This window comes from Paramisgurnus dabryanus, chromosome 10, assembly GCF_030506205.2.
Source record: "Paramisgurnus dabryanus chromosome 10, PD_genome_1.1, whole genome shotgun sequence".
In the NCBI taxonomy this organism is placed as follows: domain Eukaryota; kingdom Metazoa; phylum Chordata; class Actinopteri; order Cypriniformes; family Cobitidae; genus Paramisgurnus; species Paramisgurnus dabryanus.
Window position 1 is genome coordinate 21,023,407 of NC_133346.1, and position 21,535 is coordinate 21,044,941.

At 37.1% G+C, this 21,535-nt stretch overlaps 1 protein-coding gene across 2 annotated transcripts; it reads left to right on the plus strand.

The window, feature by feature from the left end:
• The first annotated feature begins 1,351 nt into the window (after window positions 1-1,351).
• Window positions 1,352-11,137, plus strand: urm1 (ubiquitin related modifier 1). 2 transcript variants are annotated; one of them, XM_065290384.2, is made up of 5 exons: window positions 1,352-1,441; window positions 3,157-3,227; window positions 8,993-9,074; window positions 10,116-10,164; window positions 10,610-11,137. In XM_065290384.2, exons 1-5 carry the CDS (start codon window positions 1,407-1,409, stop codon window positions 10,676-10,678), a joined length of 306 nt encoding a protein of 101 aa, XP_065146456.1. In that variant the 5' UTR covers window positions 1,352-1,406; the 3' UTR covers window positions 10,679-11,137. The 2 variants fall into 2 exon arrangements, with proteins under 2 accessions (XP_065146456.1, XP_065146457.1); XM_065290385.2 differs by lacking the exon at window positions 10,610-11,137 and adding an exon at window positions 10,356-10,603.
• Window positions 11,138-21,535: the final 10,398 nt, after the last annotated feature.

Consider the following 21,535-nt stretch of genomic DNA (forward strand, 5'->3'; position numbering starts at 1 on the left):
TGATATTACATTGCTTTATTATTTGCTTTTAAATCAAGTTAAAATGCTTTTGTGTGTCTCTAAGCTATTTGTGGGGGAAGTTTTATTTTTTAAAGCAACAGGGTTTGCTGGGTCTGCTGCCTTGGATGTTCAAGCTCTGCCTTAAAAATTGTGCAATTTAGAAAATCTCTGATGTGCAGTTTTTTTCTTAAAAATTAGGTTACAGTAGTTTTGTTTTTATAAAGCCGATTTATTTTTAGGCAGATTCGCTGTTGACAGCAAAGGAACAGCCTGTCATGTTCTGATCAGTTAAGTACACGTGAAGCGACTGGATTACATGTCTTGGTTCTTTAACACTTTGTCATCTAAATCTAATGCTCATAGCGCATCCAGCACACACACACACACACACACGCACGCACGCACAAACACCTTAAAAGCCATATAGTAAGGATTTAATGGTTTTCATATTAATATACTAATATGTTTTTGCATCCTACTCCTAAACCTAACTCTAAAGACAAACCTGTTGACTTTTATTTTTCAAGCAAAACATGATTTGGCCAATTTATGAGCATTTCACACATTGAAGACGCCTTAAAATCTTCTCACAAGCTCAAAGGTCATTCTATGTGTGAGTTAGTAAAACACCACTGAATTTTATTTTGTTAAATCTGCAAATTGAACAATTAAAAATATATATTTAAGTAACTGTAAATTGTCTCCCACTAAAGTCAAGCAGTTTTAGTCAAGGCTATTTGTTTTCAAACAATGCGATAGACACACACGTACAGTTTCAGTGTACACTTACCGTTATTGTAATGGCCTAAATTTATTTTGATATATAAAATCAATACATTGTTTGGACGTCAGTCCTCCGTGTACCCTTATGTGACTCTCTGTGGACCCTGGGCCCCTCAGACTTCACATTACCACATGAATGGCCGGCTGCAAAGGGCCAGTTCAGCCTCGGATGCCAACAGAAGGCAGGAGATTTGCAATTCAATCTGTTTCTAGTCGGGACAGACCTGTCACCAGTATGACAGAGGCTATATGGGGGTGGAAAACCATTGCATCACTTCTAATAACAGCACCTTTACACTCTCATATTGAGATGGTGGGATATTTAAGATATAGGCTACTGTGAATTAAAAAAGATAGATCATTTTTATACAATAATATATGTATATTTAAAATTAAATACACGTTTATATGATTAAACATGACATGTTTATGTGTCGTTTTATAATTATTAATAAAAATGTATGAGTTAAATACTCAAAGACTCCTACCCCAAAGGATCCACTGTTTATCTGTAGGTTTAAGCGCAGGCCCCGCCCTCTTCAGTAAACAGCCCAATAGGATACTCACAGGCAGACGCAGTTTCCGGAGAAGATGTATGATTTTTTTCCGGGTTTTAAACCAACATGGCGGCGCCCTTAGCTTTGCACCTGGAGTTCGGGTTTGTATTTATAGCTTCATTCATGAACCTTTCGATTCGTGCGCGTTTCCATAATTACAATAACATATGACAATTTTTTTAAAGCAGAACGTTTCGATGGAAATGTACCACTGACAGCCTACTTTATTGATACATGTTGCGCGTTTATTAAATGTGTGACAGCAGTGGCATCAGAACAAACGTTTGTATGTAATATGTAGTCCATATCGAATATGTAAAAATCTTAATGTAATAAAATGAGTGTATGGATTAAAGCAGCGCGTGCTGTCGAGATTGTAAAAGCTGTCAGGCATGCGAGTGTCACGTGCATTTAAAATGCAACGTTACTGAATGGGAATGATGCAGGAAATTAAAAGAGCGTTAATTAATAATACTACTCATGAACTTTAACAATAAAGTAGATTATTAATACTTACATTAAATTATCAGGAAACAGGATCAGGTTTTAGAAATATATTTATATATGTAAGTAATTTCTTTTTTTAATACTGTATGAAACAAATATAATTCAATTTACAAAAAAAATCGCTTATTTTATAAGATCCATAATTTCTGGACGTTGACAAATTTTAGTTTTTTGTATTATATATATATATATATATATATATATATATATATATATATATATATATATATATATATATATATATATATATATATATATATATATATATATATATGGATTAAATGCTTATTTCCATTTTGCTAAATAGTATACACGATAAACATATCAAACAGCATATTAATGACGATTTTTTTTTTTATTGTTTTTATTTTAATGTTTGGAAATGAAAACGGTTATTTTTCAAGCGCATAGGCAAATTTATACGTTTTATTATTCCAAATAATTTTGCGTATTTGTAAAAATTTTCATAGTGAAAATGGTAGGTTAAGCGCATTGCATTGTGGGATTTTGGCATTCTGTGCAGTTGTATACTGCTAATTTATTGCGCATGTATTAACTCATTTAAAAATTGCATGCAGACATATAAGTTGCATAAATTACATGATGCAGAAATAATATGCAACCTTGCCATGGCCTTAAAGGAGCAAAGAGATTACATCAGAGTGACAGAAAGTCAAAGCAGATGTTGGCCAGTGTTCATCTGGTCCACAAAAATGTAGCATTTGGCACTTGGTCAAAAGACATCACTGCTTTAAGGTCCCAACAGAGTCCTATGTGACTGTCCACGGACAGAGGTTGTGTGTTTGTGAGACTGGCACACAGGCTGGCTTCTCTCTGTACTGCTAGAGTACAGGCACTGGGCCAAGGCTTGCGATCTGGAGGACAACTGGCCGTTCTGCAGTAGATGTGAGCGCTCTTTATTGGGCCTGCACCTGCAACACGAGTCCTTCTCTGACTTCATGTCCTGCTCTATCTTGTCGTTTTCTCTGAAATGCACCATCTATCGTTCTTTATCACTCAGTGATTTCTGAAAGGAGTAACTGAAAGTAGCTTACAAAATAATTGTATGTTTTTCTTCCCATTTCATAGAGGTAAATTTTAGCAATATCCTAATCAGTGTGCTCTTTACAATGAAATGAAATTTGGATGGGGGCTGTCAAGCTCTGAAGTGGCAAAAAACACCACCATAAAAGTGGCCATAATTTGCTCTGATTTCGTAACGTAAATATAAAACCTTAAATGATTATTGTTGAAGTTGCTGGACCTGTACAAAGTATTTACTGCATTTTTTGGCTTTTTACCTTTTTAGAGGAGGAGCTGAACTTCTGTTTGATGGAGTAAAGACTCATCATGTGACACTTCCAAGCCAATCAGAACCCTGTGAGTATTGGCAACTATGTCTTTTGTATCATCTGTGGCATTTGCTAATGCTGGGTACACGCCAAATATAAGATTTTCAAAATGTGATAGACCACAAACATGATGATAAAAATTCCTAAGTTTAAAGGAACAGTATGTAAGAAATTTATATAAATTAATCATTAAATGGCCCTAAAATGTCACTATACATTAAGAAATTATTTTCATTTCAAATACTTATATCACTGACAACAGTGGTCCGGCCAGGATATTGTCATTTAAAAAGTGGAGTTGCAGCCCTCAACTGATGTTTATGTTGTCGTTTTGTATATTGGCCACCAGCTGTGTGATTGCAGTACCAGTTTTAGCTACACGTTTTGTGATTGCAATACCGGTTTTGACCACAATCCTACATACTGTTCCTTTAACCGACTGTAAAAAAAGATGGACGACGTGACGTCGCCTCCCACCATTGTAATGAATTGAAGCCAAAAATGTCCAACCACGGTCGCCGCCATGTTACGTAAAAACATCAGTTTTGAGCCAAGGCATGCGCAGAAGGAATCGTCCGTGGAGCCAGAGGCGGAGCTGCGGTATCAAACTTCCGCGCGACCAATCAACCATGCCAATCATAACGTCACGCCCCGTTTCTGTTGCATCAAATTACAAGCTAAAATGAAACTTACCACAATAATGAAGACTTGAACATATATCAGCGTGATAACAACTACTTGAAAGGACCAAAACCATCTTTCGGAAACTTTTATTGGAAGTGTAAATAATTTTTTTATTTAGAGCAGAGTCCCATTCGTTTGAATGGAGAGGGCGGGGTTTATGACTTGTACTGCAGCCAGCCACCAGCGGGCGATCAAAGAGCCAGAGGCTTCACTTTTTAAGGCTTATGAGGCACACCCGGACCTAAATACAACCCGAATGTGCCAGCCACATGCATTGATTTGTGGTTCAGTTTTTTTTTTCATTTTTACATTCTTTCATAATTTCCAATGTTTCTAGTTGCTTTTCAGTGATTTTTGCAACTGTTTACAATGTCTTGTCCAAAGAAGTGAATTGAAGTTGAGGTTATCACCAAAAAAGCTTGCATGCACTTAGAGGGTTTTGCAGTGGAAGATGTGTTAAATACCAATGAAAAGACTAAAGTGACATTTCTGAAAATTAAGATTTATATAACCTTTTCGTTGCTATTAAAGTGAAATTACTGAACCTAAACATAAGAGCCTGATAAAAAAAATGCTCATTTACAAGAAAACATGTCAGATGCACTTCAAATGTTTTTATAAGTTTGCTTAATATTAATATATGCTGTTAAGTCAAGCATCATTGTTCATTAGTATGTATACTGGGAAATATTGAGAGATTTCTTTCAAACTTACAATTTTTGGCATTGTTCTTCGGCCACTCCAATGCTTTTCCATTACCAGTACTGATGACTTAATTAGCTCCAAATATCTCCACCCTTTCCCACCCAATGCCAAAGAGTCGGGTGTGGGATTCACTCATTGGCCAATGCCCTGCTGGAACTAACTTAAGATGCCTTTCCTCTCTGCAATTTCTAAAGGAAAAAGGCTACACAAATCATACCAAAAATGTCCCTCTGTCCGATGCCTTTTTAAGTTCTCCTACCCCCCCCCTTGCGCTGACCTGGTTCACACGCTTCCCTGGACACCTTTCTTCCAGCCAGTCCTGCTTTCAGCCTGACGTTGGGCCAGTGGCGAACCAATGCCGGTCTGCCATCACAAATTCATTTTTTTTTTGCTCCTCCACCCCTCCCCTTGCAACAATGTAGCTGAGCCCCTTCTCCATACAACCCACATCCCCCTCAACCACCACCAACATCTGTGAGCCTCCCTGCGCCCAGCTATTCTTCTCCTAACTGCTCCATTATTGGGCCTCTTTCACTTGTAAATGCAGCCAGTGATACTGTTGATGGATCTTTTATGCCTAGTCCTTGGGTCACAGGAAAGGTATGGAGAATGGAGGGCTAGTAAAGGAGGGAGGGACAATTGTTACAATGCACTAAGTCTTTTTTGTTTGCAGTCATTTTTTGGGATGCTTGACAGTACCAATGCCTCACTCCCACCTCACATTCCTATGGCTTCCCTGTGGGACATCGGGGTGAAAGTGGTGCAAGGCCATGGGGGAGTGCTGGTATTGCCCCCTGTATTTAAGTAGAGAGTGGGTATTCCCATTTTGGATTGAAACCCAAGAGTTATTAGCAGAATCAGCTATCTGCCATATGTAGACTGATATGTTTTAAATGACCAGTATCGAGAGAAGGGTGGGCGAGGGCCTATATAATGTCTTTATATAGATGCATGCCAAACTCGGGTAGATTAGGCCACTTTTCATAGTCATGTTTCAATGTTAAACGGTAGCCCAGTTTAAATAAATTGTCTCTGTTTATGACGAATCTCTGCGACAGTATTCTATGACGCATTGGATTTACGTCAGTATCCGTCAGCGTTCGCTCATTTCGTTCACTTTTCTATACACTAGACTCAAATGTCATTCCCTACATAAGAAAAGTGGAGGAGTGAACGGTTTGAGATGCAGAAATAGTGTGTATTGTAGACATAATATTGCATAGATCTTTAATCTTGTGTCACTTGATATCCATAAATATTTCATTTTTGGGATCTCGGTCGTAACAGTGCTGGAACGTAAGCCCAAGTGTGTCATTATAATTTTGTATCCCAGTCGCAGCTTGTTGGTTGTGAGCACTGTGATGTGTGTGCTTTGGTAGCCCTGCTGACCTCCACCAACCTTGCCAAACAAGAGCAGGGTCAATCTCCACGCCACTGGAGTAACCACGACAACATGTCCACAAAAGTGGACTGCAGGAGGGAATGTGGCCACCGAGACCTCGCAGGGGCCCAAGGGACGACCTTGGAGCACCTCTGAAGCCTACAGTCCATACGTGTGTTTGTGGGGATGATTCGAGTACGTCACGGATGGCCGCATTTGATTGCTAAGGCTGACGCCGATGCTCTACATTAATCCCTCCTAAATTTCTATCCATGGGTCCAGAGTGATTGATGAGTGGTGCTAACCCCCCTGCTGCTGGACACACACACACACGATCATCATAGAAACGCCAAACCTCATATCTCGATCAAGATGAATGCCTTCTTTCCCTCCCACCCACAGATAGCAGAGGTAATGATGATCGGCATTCTATAAGGAAGGAAACGAGAGCGTTAGCCATCCGCTATGTTACGTAAATGCCGTCACCCTCCCACGCAGGATGTATCCCAGAATGCACCTGTCTGCGGTGACGCACGCTCCCCCCTCCCAGTCATGTTATCCCTCTTTCTCGCTTACATCACTGCAACTTCTCCATTCTTTTGCGTTTAGCTATCTTCCATTACCCCAGTAGAAGAGAGGGGGCTATATAGATATGGGACGTCTTGTTGACCCTTCACTCCTTGCCTGTGGCCCACATAACCTTTTGTGTGAAAAAAAATCAAAGCAGCGACTTTCACTAGAGTTCCCCCCAACTAAAAGAATGATCAGCGTCTGTTTTTCGTCCCCTGCTTTTGCCGTTAGTCAATATTCATTGCGGTAGAGTAGCACTAAAGCAAGCATCATTCTTCTTTATAGGTGCAGGATTGTGGGCAAGCCAAGCTGCAAGGTACAACGATCGTTACACTACTGAAGAGGCTGACAGCGATCCAATTAACCTGAAACAGCTTCTTTTGCTCGACCCCTGCATCTCACTGAGAAGCTTACGTGCACTGGTGCTGACATCTCTGAAAGCCTCAATTCTGGTGGAAACTTGCCCAATGAAATCATTGTACAGACTTTCGCTCCTGCACCCACTTATCCTTTTGCCCTTGGTCTGTATTATACATGCTAGCTTAGCAAGTTAGCTACAACCTAGGGCTTAGCAAACAAGTTTGCATCCTCATGTTTCAAGCAATACTTACATTTTGAAAGATTGGCCTCAGTGTAATGAGAAAAGTTGTTAAACAACAGCATTAAGACCAAACAAACGCTTCTGAACAAACAAATGCATGGTTAAATGTAATCCTAATATGGCTGGCTCCCACATTCTTTTAACTATATCGGTTGGTACTGTGCAAAGTTGTGTCGTGTGCTTAATACTTGTGAGTCGGGAGATAAGGTTCATGACGTGTCCTCCCCACTTTCCGATCGTTCATACGCCCCCAGCTATCATGCAGTGGAGATCGGTACTACAAGTCTGCTGGACATGGTGTCAAGGCATTCCCAGCCCCCCAGACACGCTCATTGGTTCTAATGTAAGTCGCCATTGCCCACCTGAGACCTTCTGTCTCCCCTCGATTTGCTCAGATTTCGGTGGGTGTCGAGAAAACAACTACCGCCGCATGCAGAAAGTGAGCGGCATTCTACATTACAAACAAAAATGATACATAAACACACATCTCCCTTTTATAAATATACAGCCAATATACAGTATCTTCACAAAAAATTGGAATGTACACCTACACACATGGCCAGCTATTCTATAATGGCGCTTAAAATTTTCAAGTGCGATGTTAAATGAACAAGATTCAGATATTTAAGCTATAAAGGGCACATCTTTGGAAGATAATAAAGACATGCATATAACAGTTTACTTAAGTACACTTAAGAAAGGGAAATTCACCGATCTATAGTGAATATTATGAAATCAATGCTAGATAAGAGTTAAAAACATGAATTTCTTTTCCCACAATATAAATATATGGGGCTATTTATGTCACTTTGGCATTTTTCTTCATTTCTGAGCCTGGCACAGGATTGTATTGCAGAACATTAACCACCAACAGTATGAATGTTTTTATTTGTTTGTTTTTTTGCAGGTGAGCCCACACTTGTGTTAGGATTGGGGGGTTGTGAGCTAGTTTCAAAGCTATGGCAAATTATCGATCTTCAAGTATACAAAATCCGAAAATTGTGCAAACGCAAATTTATCACAACAATGTCAACCACGGCAAATTCGCAAATAAATTCCTCCCCACGTCAGACAATACGTTGTTTCTTTTTCAGTCCTTTCTCTCTGTCTCGTCATGTCTCATGTCTTTGACTCCACCACCCCTTTGAGTCGAAAACTGGTATGCTCCAAACATGGATGCTGATGATAGAACGTTGATGGTGAACCAGAGACATACTGACTTCTCCGCCATGTTGGCCAGTGGAGCTTTAGTGCTCTCGCACAGATATTATCATTCATCATCACATGCTCGATTTATCAGAATATACATAACACACATCTTAAAACTTACATTTTACTGTTTCTTTTGTGGAATAACAATCAATAGCTGTGATATCCCTATAGTTAAATCTCCTTTGATGCATGCAAATGTACAGCAACTACTTAATATGACGTATTTGTTTATCATAAATGTCCGCTTTCTGTCACATTTTTTGGGGGGTTGTGTCCGGAGGGCCGCAGACACCCTAATTTTCGTTTCAATTTCAGCATGGATGCCTTGCGTTTACATCCATCAATCATATCACCGTCTTCATTTAATAAATATTATTAGAAGGCTTTTCTACGCAATTCGTTGATATCGTAAACTCTCTTTATTGTAGTCACATTTACCTGCTCAGTGCTTTAATACTACCGCAGTTTAAGAATCACAATTTTAATCGACATTGCTGCAAAATTTTCAACGGTGGGCTTTAAAATGACATTGGGTGACCCCCCCCATCTCTCATTGGAGGCACTGTCGCGTCACATCGACCGTGGGGCTGGCTCACTGCACTCTGACCCATAACCTTTGGCCTCTATGGTACTCTTACAGGGGACATGAAGCAGCTGCTGGCGTGGATTCGAGGAAACATGCTGAAGGAACGCCCGGAGCTGTTTATGCAGGGCAATACTGTGTAAGTACACGCTCGCAGACGCACAGTAAATACGTTTATGCTCACATGCAGTGTAGACAAACACTGATGATAAACGCAGCCATACGTATCTGTGGTAGATTCACTCAGCGTTCCTATGTGCGATATTTAGGTTTAGTCCCATGTGTTTCACATAAAATTGAGTGAGTGGGAGTGCACGTTTTTTTTATGGCTGGGTTTCATATATTTTAAAAATCTGAGTGCTATATTCAGAATTGTAATAAAAAGCATTGTCTGTAAATTTAGTATTAATATTAACCCAGAACAGTCGTCGCAGGTACTGAAAAAAATCAAATAACTGTAGACCATGGGTCTCCAACAGGGGTCCCCTTGGGGGTCCGTGGTGGTATTACTGGGGGTTCTTCGAATAACGTTTGAATGCAAAGTATTTTTTGGGGAAAAAAGGAAATTAGGTTCCAAACTAAATACATGAATAGGCTAATAATAAAAAATGTAATTTATTAAATATAGAGCATAACATCGCCTTGATAAAATCTATTTGGTTAAATTAAAATATATAGTATACCAAAGTTATATCTTTGTAGCATAATCATCATAAAATATTTGTTATAACTTATAAATAATAATAATTTGATACATATACTGGGGGTCCCTGCTTCTCCTCTCTATCTTTTAAAGGGTCCTTAGCCTGAAAAATGTTGCCGTAGACTATTTAGCCTTACTATTTATCATTTTTTTTTTAAATCAAATAAAACTAGAATATAATATTTTTGTTTGGATATTAGACAGGTTTTATGATCATACACATAGCTTAGATTCTTTGTGGTGTTATATTGTATTGTATTGACGCTTCATGGTTCTAGTTGCACGTGTACATTTGTATAAGAGAGAGGCTCATTCATTTAATGAACTGCAGATGTAAAGCTCTTGGAGAAAACCGCAACACTGGCCATTTTCATTGTGTGTAAACAGGTTGCATTATATTATCAGAGTGCTGCTTTATTATTATGTTCTGCATATAGTCCACATGACTTACATGAGCTTTTCTTTCTTTACACACAGTAGACCAGGGATTCTTGTATTGATTAATGATGCAGACTGGGAACTGATGGTAAGCGTGTGTGTGTGTGTGTGTGTGTGTGTGTGTGTGTGTGTGTGTGTGTGTGTGTGTGTGTGTGTGTGTGTGTGAGATCACTCTCTCCACTCTGTGTTTTAATGGCATGCTCATTTTAAGTCCAGTGTCAGCCCCTCCACCCCCATTCATTTAATGTACATAAAGGTTGTGTTGGGTTGTTCTTTCAGGAAAACCTGTATTGGCATCAATCCGTAATTTAAAGAAACCGAATCAATGGAAAAAGTCAATGTCTCCACAACTGTCAATGACAACGGAAACCTGCAAATCAAGTGTTGATTTAAAGTCACATTTAAGTCTAGTCTTTAGTGTGCTTTCCATAGAAAAACTATTCATTACGTGAATGCATTACATCTTCAGCTCCATGTTTTGACATTTTCACTACTACCAATTTATTGTATGTGTGCATCTGTGTCCCTTGCAGGGAGAACTGGAGTATCAGCTTCAGGACCAGGATAATGTCGTCTTTATCTCCACACTTCATGGAGGTTAACTGACTCCTAAGGCTGCACGACACCCATACAGGAACCCTGCCACCTTTCAAAGGGTCAAAATTCAAACGGTCTGCCAACGCCATCGTTTCCAGATTTCGCCGAATCTAGTAAACAGACGCTGCCTTATTTTGGTTTTCACTCCAATGAAATGTAACGTCATTGGAAATGAGACTGCGGTAGGACCGTTGAAGAGCATGGCGGGGTTAGGATGGGAGCACGGACTCATTAGGAAGGTCATTCTGTCTAGCCAGTGTCCAGATGGATTCTCCTGAGAAATGATGAACCGGTTACCCCATGTCAAATGGCTCCTTTATAATTTACCTTTATTTTCTGTATGATGCTTCTATACCTCTATATGTTTACTATACTGACTGTTTTTATTTTGATGTAGATAAATATGAAATATGATTACATTGTTGTTGTTTTTTAATAAAAACTGAAATATCTTTGTGCATAAATGCCGATGTTTTGTATATATTTACTGTATTTTTAAAATCCAATATAAACTTGGCACAAACTAAAGCAGGACTTTTAATAGTTGATATGAAGAATTTATGTAGAATAGGTTTTCAACAATTTTTAGTCTGACAGTCCAAATTCTGCATGTAAAAATGTATCATAGTGTTAGGATGAGCACACCATCCTGAAAAACAATGCCATTTATCTATGGAAGGCTGGTAAACCTTTTATGTTGGACATTGGTTGTGGTTCTGCTTCCATGTCCCAGTTTTCACCTATAGAATATTCATTAGAATAAACTGTAGGATGACGGCGGGAGGTCGAGCGCAAATCTCTCCAAGACGGAAACCCGTATGATAATAGTAACACTAATACACATGCAAATGATCCGAAGAGACAAATACGTGATGTTAGTATTTGTGGGGTGTGTGTGTGTGTGTGGGGGGGGGGGGGGGCAAGCACTGCGCTTTTATGTGTGGAACATGGTTCTCCTGAAGTGTCCCTTTCAGATGATACAATTATTAAATCAAAGACAGTTTCTACACCATCACTACACTTATTTTTATATACAAAAATATTTATACCGTTAAAGCTTTATAAATAAATGTGTTGTTTGTTTAAGCACAAGTAGGCCTACACGAAATGATTTTACCATTAAATTCGGTGCAATGATCGGCCGTTAGATTTAGTAGAGTATTTTATTGTTTTTGTTTTATTTTAATAAATAAAAGGCCTGATAGCTATATGGAAAGCAGACATTATAGAAATTGACAACATAAAAAGAGACTACTTAGGCCAGTAGATTTTTATAAAGATTATTATTAAGATTATTAAGATTTTTTCTTGCAACAGTCGTATAAATAGTGTTTAGAGATTTTATTTAACTTAACTATTCTAATCAGAGGGTTAATTGTTTAATCAAACCAACTATCTCGAAGCATTAAGTTCAAGCTTACTGTACTGTCCTAACAGGCAAAAGTATCACGCAAACGTTTGGTATATTAAGGCAATGACCTTTGTGTAAAATATAGAAAACAAACAAACAAACAAATACAAATCGTAAATTTTAATGAGCGAGAAACGACGAATCAAGAAAATCAAGTGGCAAGTTATTATTGTAAGCTCTTAAAGAGACCATTTTTAATATTTTCACATGGCAAAATATTTGATGCTCGTGACTACCAAATTCACCACTGGGGGGATAAAGATTTCACATAGACCAGTTTAAGATTTTAAAGCTGAAGATTACTTTCAATAAACGTTATTTAAATTGTTTCCTATAGGCTCATTTTTTGCAATATGGAAAAGTCTTGTTTTTCCTTTATGGACATGACACTAGCATTTTATTTTTTTTATTTCGTTTGTGTGAATTTAGATGTTGATCTCTATGTAACATAGTACAATACTTATATTCTTACTATAGCAGTTAATGCTTTAAACCAGCAAGACATCTACCAACTAATAGCCTACGTTTTTATGTATGCTGTAATAACACCAAAGTAAATATAATAATAAAATGTAACAATACTATGATTCAATTTTCGCAATATACAAACGTTTTCCATATTACGAAAAAAATAGCCTAAAGGAAACCGTTTGAAAAAAGCTTTATTAAAAGTAATCTTTAGCTTTAAAATCTTAATCTGGTCAAACTAGCCGATGTGAAATCTTTATCCCCCCAGTGGTGAATTTGGTAGTCACGAGCATCACATATTTTGCCATGTCAAAATATTAGAAATGGTCACTTTAAAGGATTATAAGAATAACGTGCCACTTAATTTCATTGCTTCTTTCTTCCCATTCATTTAAATTCATGATTTCTCATTTATTCGGACTTTGCAAATTTGGTTTCTGTATATTTTCAAATCTTGTGCATCCACCGGAACTGGTTTAGTTAACGGTCCGCTGTAGATAAACGTTAGGAGTGCGCCATCGACAGAAACGACATAGCATTTACAGGCTTATTATTTTTACAACTATCAACGCAGATGTGTCAGAAAAATGATTTTAACACTGACTTACCAAGATGTATATTTTTGGTTTCTACATTATTTATAACGTAAAAACTGTTTATTATTTAAAGGTTAACCTGAAACAGTATTGGAACCTATAAGGGGAAAGATACAGGAACTTGACCTATTTGTAGATAATGGAGATGAAGATGTAAATGATGATGTGAAATACAACATTTTGTGATGTAATTTTTGCTAAATTCGTCAAGCGCCTCTCGTTTATACAATTAGGTTACACTGCCGATAGTGAGGCCTTATGTTTTTTTATCCAGTATTTGCTCAATATGTGCAACCAAAACATTTTTTCGTTGCTGTTGTTTGTTTGTTTATTATTTTTATTATCAGTCTATCCCAATAATCACATCTGATTAGCTTTTTCACTGCCATTTCCGATGCTATTGTAATTTAAAAATTATTTCGGGTCCTTATTTTAACTAGGCTACGTATTTAATTTTTAAAGTTTATGGCAGAACTACAAAGTGACATGCGGGGTAATGTAAATGTTTTTCTAAACCTTTTAATTTAAAATAATTTCTCACATTTTAAAGCCACACATGTGAAGAGGTGCAAAAGTTTAATTCGTCTAAGTCATTGCATCCAATCATCAAACAAAATTCCCTCAAATGGGGTTCCCTCCACAATTTCGTGTCGTGTCTTTCGTTGTCAAAAACGTCACTGAAACTACTTTGTAGTGTAATTAGCAATTTATTGATTCAGCAAGTGAAACGTATAGTCACCAATACAATCAATCGACTTTCTGAAATAGAATATAATATTGAGGCAAAAAAACACACATTTACCTAAAATAATGGGAAAAAACAGCATCACCGATTAATTTTAGTGCTTTGTCTTTGAGAATTAGACGGATGCCATCACACATGCACTTTTTTCTTTTTGCCTGCGGTTGTGGTACAGGCCTACAATGTGCGTTGAAACACACAGCACAATTCTCTAATGCATAATAAAAGCAGTGACTCGACCGAAAACATTCTCCGCTGAGATGCAAGTCATAAATCAGGCTGATAAAATGTATGTAATAAATGGGGTTTTAGTTCATTTAGTTTCATATAGTAAAGTCCTTCACCATGCAGCTTTGGGCAAAAGATGGCAGTCTCACTGAATGAGAAACTCAAGCATGCTTAAAGCATTTTCCCACCATGCTTTTTATAATCAGCGTGACTTTATATTCATCTACTCTACTAATGAAAGCATATACACTATAATAAGCAAAACCTATTACAATAAGTTCTGAAGGCAACGTAATTTGGTTGGGAAACATAGCCTAGGCCTAATTGTTGAATAAAAAATACAACTCAAGTAAACAACATTGAAATAACTGTTGCTGTTTTTAAATTAATCCTTCACGTATTCGTTTCAGCCAAAATCAATTTTATATATACCAAACGAATATAATGTAAATAAATAAGTGTTTACATAATTATTTAATTGTATTTTATTAAGTCCTAAAACGAATTTTAAATAAAACTCATATGAAAAAGTGGTTAAACGATCCTATATCTTCCAACAAACATCTTACCTTTAGTGAAACTACGAAAATGAATATTTAGTGTACAAATAAAAAGAGACAGCAGGGCCTATATGTCCTCTACAGAGAAGATAGTGAATCTCCAGCAACAGATGTCCAGGCACAATTCTTGGATTTGAATTACATTTGACAAGAATTGCGTTTGGACAATCAATCTCTGGGACTCTTTCACAATGGAGAATTAAATGTGAAACACACAGACCACGTTTTGAAAATGTATTGCACATATAAACAAAGTAGCTAACTAATGCGTTTCGAAATTGTCTTGATACCCCTGTGGCTACTGGGCCTATTGGCAAACATTTACCACAATTTATTTTATAACGTCTTTGTTAACAGTGATTTCGTTCCTCAGAGTGTTTATTTTGCCTTTAAATTTGAAGAGTAAAAGTTTATGGCGTCGCATATTATATTAAAATATAGCCTGACGCAAGTTTACAGATCTGTGACGTGCATTTTACTTTAAGATTCAAATCTTTGTATTTTCTTGATGGAAAGTTGCCATTTGTCTTTCGTCTCAAAAACAAAGTAGCAAATAAAATGGCGTATAATTTTTATGAACGTATTCTAATTTACAAATGGAAAATATAATTTTAATTTAGTTTACAATCAAAATCTAAAAGCTAATATAACCTTGTCTTTGCAAGCTTTTTCTAACCCTTGGAAACGACGGTTAAAAGTTTGATGCATTTTCAATGCGTCTTATAAGAAGCCGTATAAACCTACACAGGGGAAAAAATGCAAAGCCTCAGCTCACCACATCAGAACACGAAAAGAAAACACTTTTAAAAAGAAAACAATAAATGAAATCAGAGCAGTTTTCTTCTTAAAGTCTTGCTTGTTTAAGATGCCAGATCTTCGCCATTGCTGCACCTGTAAGGACGCACATCCTTGTAGTTCCACCTCCCGTCATCATGCGAAGGGGTTTCATCTTCTCGTGTTGGTAAACCCAAAAATTAAAGAAACTACACAAAACCGTTTCCCGTCGACCTATTCGATATACTTTAGTTGCCAGTAGTATGGTGATGTTACAGGAAAGCGTCTTCTTACAGCGGCAAGGTGATGAAAATGAAAGGAAGACTCCGTCCTGTGCGCGTGTAGCCTATCCTCACTAGTGCACGCGGAGAAAATGGTCAAACGCAAGAAGGAGGGATGCTTGAATAATCAGCACGCCCTCACTAATGCCTTGATGGGACGGTTCTTATGGCATGGCACGGACTATCACGTCCCTATGAAGGCTTTTCTCAGGCTTCCGTAACAATACCGGTGTTGCCACGACGAACGGCGAGAGGGAGTGGGGATGATCTTCGCTTGATACTGAATTTGAATAACACCATGGGGTGATAAATGTCCATTGTGCTGTAGAAGTAATGAATCTCCACTGTCTTCTATTGCACGCAAGCCAGCAGCTGCGAGCGAGGGACCAGCAGCCTCTTAAAGACACAACAGCCCCATTTTCTCCTCAAAAGTGATCACAATCCGTACACTGTTTATTCTGTCAACACACGCCGCATGACGTTTGTTGTCTGGACACCTTTACTTGAGTGAGCAAAGCTAGTACAATGCTGTAACCAGGCACTTACGTAAAATATCCACTCGATCTTTTTTAAGATAAACGAAATCTGTTTTAAGTAAAAGGAAATGAGAAAAGAGATTGAAGTGCATTTTGAATTTCTCAAAGTTCGTTAAGTTCTTAGGTTGTATTATGTTAAGTATTATTGTATTATTATTATTATTATACTTTTTAGATCCTTTTTAGATAACTTTTAGTTTTTAATACAGTATATTGAGATTAATATAAATCAAACACATTTAATCCATATGAAACTGTTAATGTCTCTATTTAATTATTTATATATCTATATTACAAATTAGTAAACATAGACCATTTAATTTAAATAAATTTATATAACTGCATTGATGTTTTTTTTCTTTATAACAAAGTTTTCTTTAAAAAAAAATCGAAATTAAGTTTTCTAGCTTGTATTTGTGAAAAACAGCTTTCAGGTTTTAATTTCAGTAACTGGCGTTATGGTAGGCTACGCGAGTCAAGTGCATAACTATTTCTGATGCTGCTGGTGTCTGGTTCCATATGACTTAACACCCTTACTTACCAAACGTTTTAAATGTATATGGATTTTAACCCATTCATAATAATGGCGCTTTAGTGCGCATTTGATAAGCAGGTGTCCTGATAAAGCATTCAAAAGAGAAACATTTAAAAATCAAACGATTATTTACCACATAACCTACAAGAACATTCAAAAAGGTCTATATTAAAGAGAATTATCTCGAAAAACACATATTATCAAATATTAGCCGTATCCCCACTTCAGCGCGCGCCACATCAGCGTCACGAGCACGAAATGAAGGATCCCCTAGCTCCCCTTCTTCTCCTAATAAATCATTGACCAAATCCCGCCTCCTGGGCACAGCTCCTCCCTCTTAAAGTGAAACTATTTTCTCTTTTCATCTGTCTGTCTGAAGTAACCGAGTTAACCTCCTCTTCAGTTCCGCGGGGTGTCGTGCCCGCGCGCAATCCATTGCTCATTTGGCGCTAAAAGAGTTTTTTGCCGCTGCCGCCTTTTCACAGCGACAATCCTGAGCACCCACTTAAGAGGGTTAATCGCTATCCAGAGTAATAATACTTATTTAATGGCAGTATTAAAGGAACCCTGAAGGCACACCGCGATTAGACTTAATTTATGTCGTTTTCTGTATTTTTATTGTATTTTAAAGAGCAGAAAAACTCGATTCTTATATACATAATGTTGGTAAAATATGTAGGCTGCGCTCTTTATTTGAGTTATCGGGGATATGAGTCATTCATGCTGTGCTGCATTGCCATTAAATAGGCTATGTCTTACAATAATAGATCAATATTTAACCGAGTCTTCAGGAAATCGAATTAATTTGTATTTTTATTTCACAGTTATGTGCACATTTTAAATCATTGCACTGCTTTGCTTTGAGCAGATGATGCCATGTTTGCTGGGCACTACCTGTAATCCTTATTTATTAAAATTGTACTTTAAAAACTGGTCATGAACGAACTATGAAGAAACTTAAAAAAAAATGTAACAAAAATGATTTATGGGGATTTTTGTAATTTTCTTTTTGTCTTACTTTCCAATGATAGTCTTTGATATCCCATTTTAAACAAGTTTTTTTGATAACATAATCTTCTATAAAGGTATACCTTTATGTAAACTACATTATAGTAATGGATCTTATGGCTTTAGCTTTCTTTTCCTTATTTTTAAAATTTATAACAAAATGTTTCAGTCATAAATAAAGTCTGTAAAGTGTACAACACATTCATAAAATGTATGAGCGTGACATTTTAGACCTGAACTAAAGACTAAAAACATATCAGATATAGTTCAACATGTGCTGCAGATCAGAAATGACCCATAACTTGTTGCTTTAAATGATCTTGCAAATAGAAAAATATAAAGTTGTTATATTAAAACAACAAACTTCTACCAGGGAGAAAAATACACAAAACTCAAGTTGCTCAGTGGGCCAGCTGGGCAGGATATTGTCAAGTCATGCACATCAGGACAGTGGGAAACATTGATTTGTTTTGGCACTGTGCTTTCCCTATTCACAGATAAATGTTTAACCTAGGAGCTGAAAGGAGCAGTGGGGGAGAGGAGCCCAGATCCACGGGGTAGGCAATGAAACTGCTCCTCTGAGGAAAGGAGGAGGGAGCCAGAACAATGGACCAGGGAGAAATCTAAAGTAAACCTCACCAGATGAAGGCATCTTACGCCGGCTATATACTTTAAGCAGGATAGGGTGAATCAATGTACACCTCTGGCCATCTGTGAAGATGCTTATATAGAGGATTATTAGCTATCGAGGGTTAAATTTGTTTATGCATCATGACCAGCTTCATGTCATCATAAAGAAACATTGATGTCTTGCAGATCATTTTGTGCTTGTCATACAGTATATTGACATTAGTTAACCTTTGAAGACCCACAGTAATTTAGTCAACATATTATGGACAACCCAGCACGGTTTGAATAATCATATAACGATACCTCATAATAGAAATGTGATCATCTGGTTTGTTTTTCTAGGCTATAGTTCTGTGTCTTCGTGTTTGCCTCAAATCAGTGTTGTCGCGTTTAAGTTATGTGTGTCTATAAAGGCTCAATCTTGTTTTCAATAAAACAATATTCTTTGCGTCACGATTATCTCAGTTTATATTTCATTGTTCGCCATTGGCTTTATTCCATCACAAGTGCATTATAGATTTCCTTCACATAAGTGCAATCTATAAATACTATAGAGTATCTGCCTGAACTGGATATATTAAAGAACAAAATGGTACGAACAACAGCCCCAGGATATCTTCTTCATTGAGCATGTTTATGATAACTGTGATTTCACAAGAAAAAAATCAATTCCTCGATGCATTTGCAGTAGTTTTTAATAAAAAGCTTTAGTTTTGTATGCAATGATGTCAACGGAGAGTGAGCTTTTATGTATAGTTTCTAATTTGTAGCTGATTATATGATCTTACACAGTAGTATGGCTGGTTGCTTTCTTCTTATAACTTATTTTAATAAGCCTACAGAGAGACAATATTATTTGACTTGCTGTAAATGTTGAATATATATTGCACAATTCCCTTCGCGTGCGGGATATATTAGGGTGTTAAATGTTTGATGACATCATAAAAAATAATGACATGAAGTGTAAAGATGTGTAGCACTGGATGTGCACTTGTTTCCAGCCGACCCTTCTTGTTAACTTCCGGTACCCCATGGTTAGTTGGCAAACTGACTGGAGGATTGGGGGGGACTTTTTATTTAGTCTTTTGCACTCTCACTTTCTCCTCAACCCCATACCCTCCCCCAGTTCCCCCATCCTACAAAAAAGCACACAAATTCTTTTACTTTGGTTGGCTGGTTGCCAAGCAACACGGACAGTAAGAGAAGCAGTGGTGACTTTAGGTTAAATAGACTACAGGGAAATTCATTCCCTGCTTTAGGCTTCACAGAGAGACACAGCGCCTTGAGTACACACATCCGCTTCAACAGCACTCTTAACAAAGCCACGACACGTTACACTGAAACAACAGATGCTGAGGCTTTTAGATTGTATACTAATCAGTTGTTAAGAGGAGATCATTCATACAAAACCCGTAAGAGGTGAAGAAATTACAGAGCAAACGGAACACTTGCTAAAGTGCTTTTATTTTAAAATGACACAGACTGGATTAGGCCAGCCAATTTGCCAGCTATTAAATCATCATAGACAAAGTAAAAAATAGAGATTATGGGGCTATTTGGAGTCCTCAGGTACACTTGGTTGCAAAGTTTTGCTGTTGTGTCCACAAAAGTCATTTAGCGATTAGTGAAGTGAATGCGGAGCAATAGAGACACATTTTTGCTTTTACACACAGTCAGAACAATGGTCAAAATATGTACCCAAGCTGTCACTGGGGCAGCACCTGTTCACACCTAAAGAGTTTATATTAGTAACTCAGAGGTACATACTGATAAAAAGAGAGCTTATTAGTACGTATTAGGTGTTCACATACATACTGGTACCAAATGTAACCTGGTAACTAATGGTACATCTTAGGACATATGGGTACATATTTTGACATTTTTTTCGAACTATTTTTTGGAAGGCTTATTGAAATAAACTATTGCACTGTCAGAAAAAAAATTGTCAAGAAGTGGTCCCTAGTTGTCAGTGGGGCAGTACCCTTTCAAAAAGTACAGCTTTGTACCTAAAGACTTTATATTAGGAGCTCAAACGATTGAATATTAATATTAAATGGTACCAAACACCAAATGTATACTGGTATCTAATGGTAGATAAGCAGACTTTTTTTTCTAACATGCAAAAAGAGCAGAAACATTATTTTTATGTTTTATGGAAGGCTTATTAATACAAACTATTGCAATGTCTAAAAATGGTCCTTATAGCTGCCACTAGGGCAGTACCCTTTCAAAAAGTACACATATGCACCTAAAGAGTTTATATTAGTACCTCAGTGTTACATATAGGTATCAAATGTTTACATGTCTGTACCTGCATGGTACATATTAGTACCTTTTAAAAGGGTACAGTGACAGGGGTACATATTTTGACAATTTTTTCTTACTATCTATTACTTTTTGGAAGGCTTGCTGAATAAATTATTCCACTGTCAGAAATAAATTTGTCCTATAGCTGGACACTGGGGCAGTACTCTTTCCAAAAAGTACAGCTTTGTACCTAAAGACTTTATATTAGGAGCTCAAACGATTTAATATTAATATTAAATGGTACCAAACTGGTACCAAATGTGCTACCTAATGGTACATATATTTTGACATTTTTTTCTAACAGTGCAGAAAGAGCAGAAACATTTATTATTTTGTGTTTTATGCAATAAACATGTTTGGAAGGCCTATTAAAACAAACTATTGCAATGTCAGAAAACAAATGATCTAAAAATTGTCCCTAGCTGTCACTGGGGCAGTCTTTCAAAAAGTACACATATGTACTTAAGGGTTAATATTAGTACCTTAGCGTTACATTTAGGTACCAAATGTTTACATATCTGTACCTGCATGATACATATAAGTACCTTTTTAAAGGGTACAGTGACAGGGGTACATTTTTTCGAACTATTTATTATTTTTTGGAACGCAGAAAAGATTGTCAAGAAGTGTTCACTAGCTGTCACTGGGGCAGTACTAGACATCGAATGATATGAGTTTTTTTTATGGCCGATGCTGACATTAAGAAAGCTGTATGGCCAATTGGCCGATATGAGGCCGATAAAACACAAATGTTATTACAGTAAATGAAAGACAAACAGAAAATTG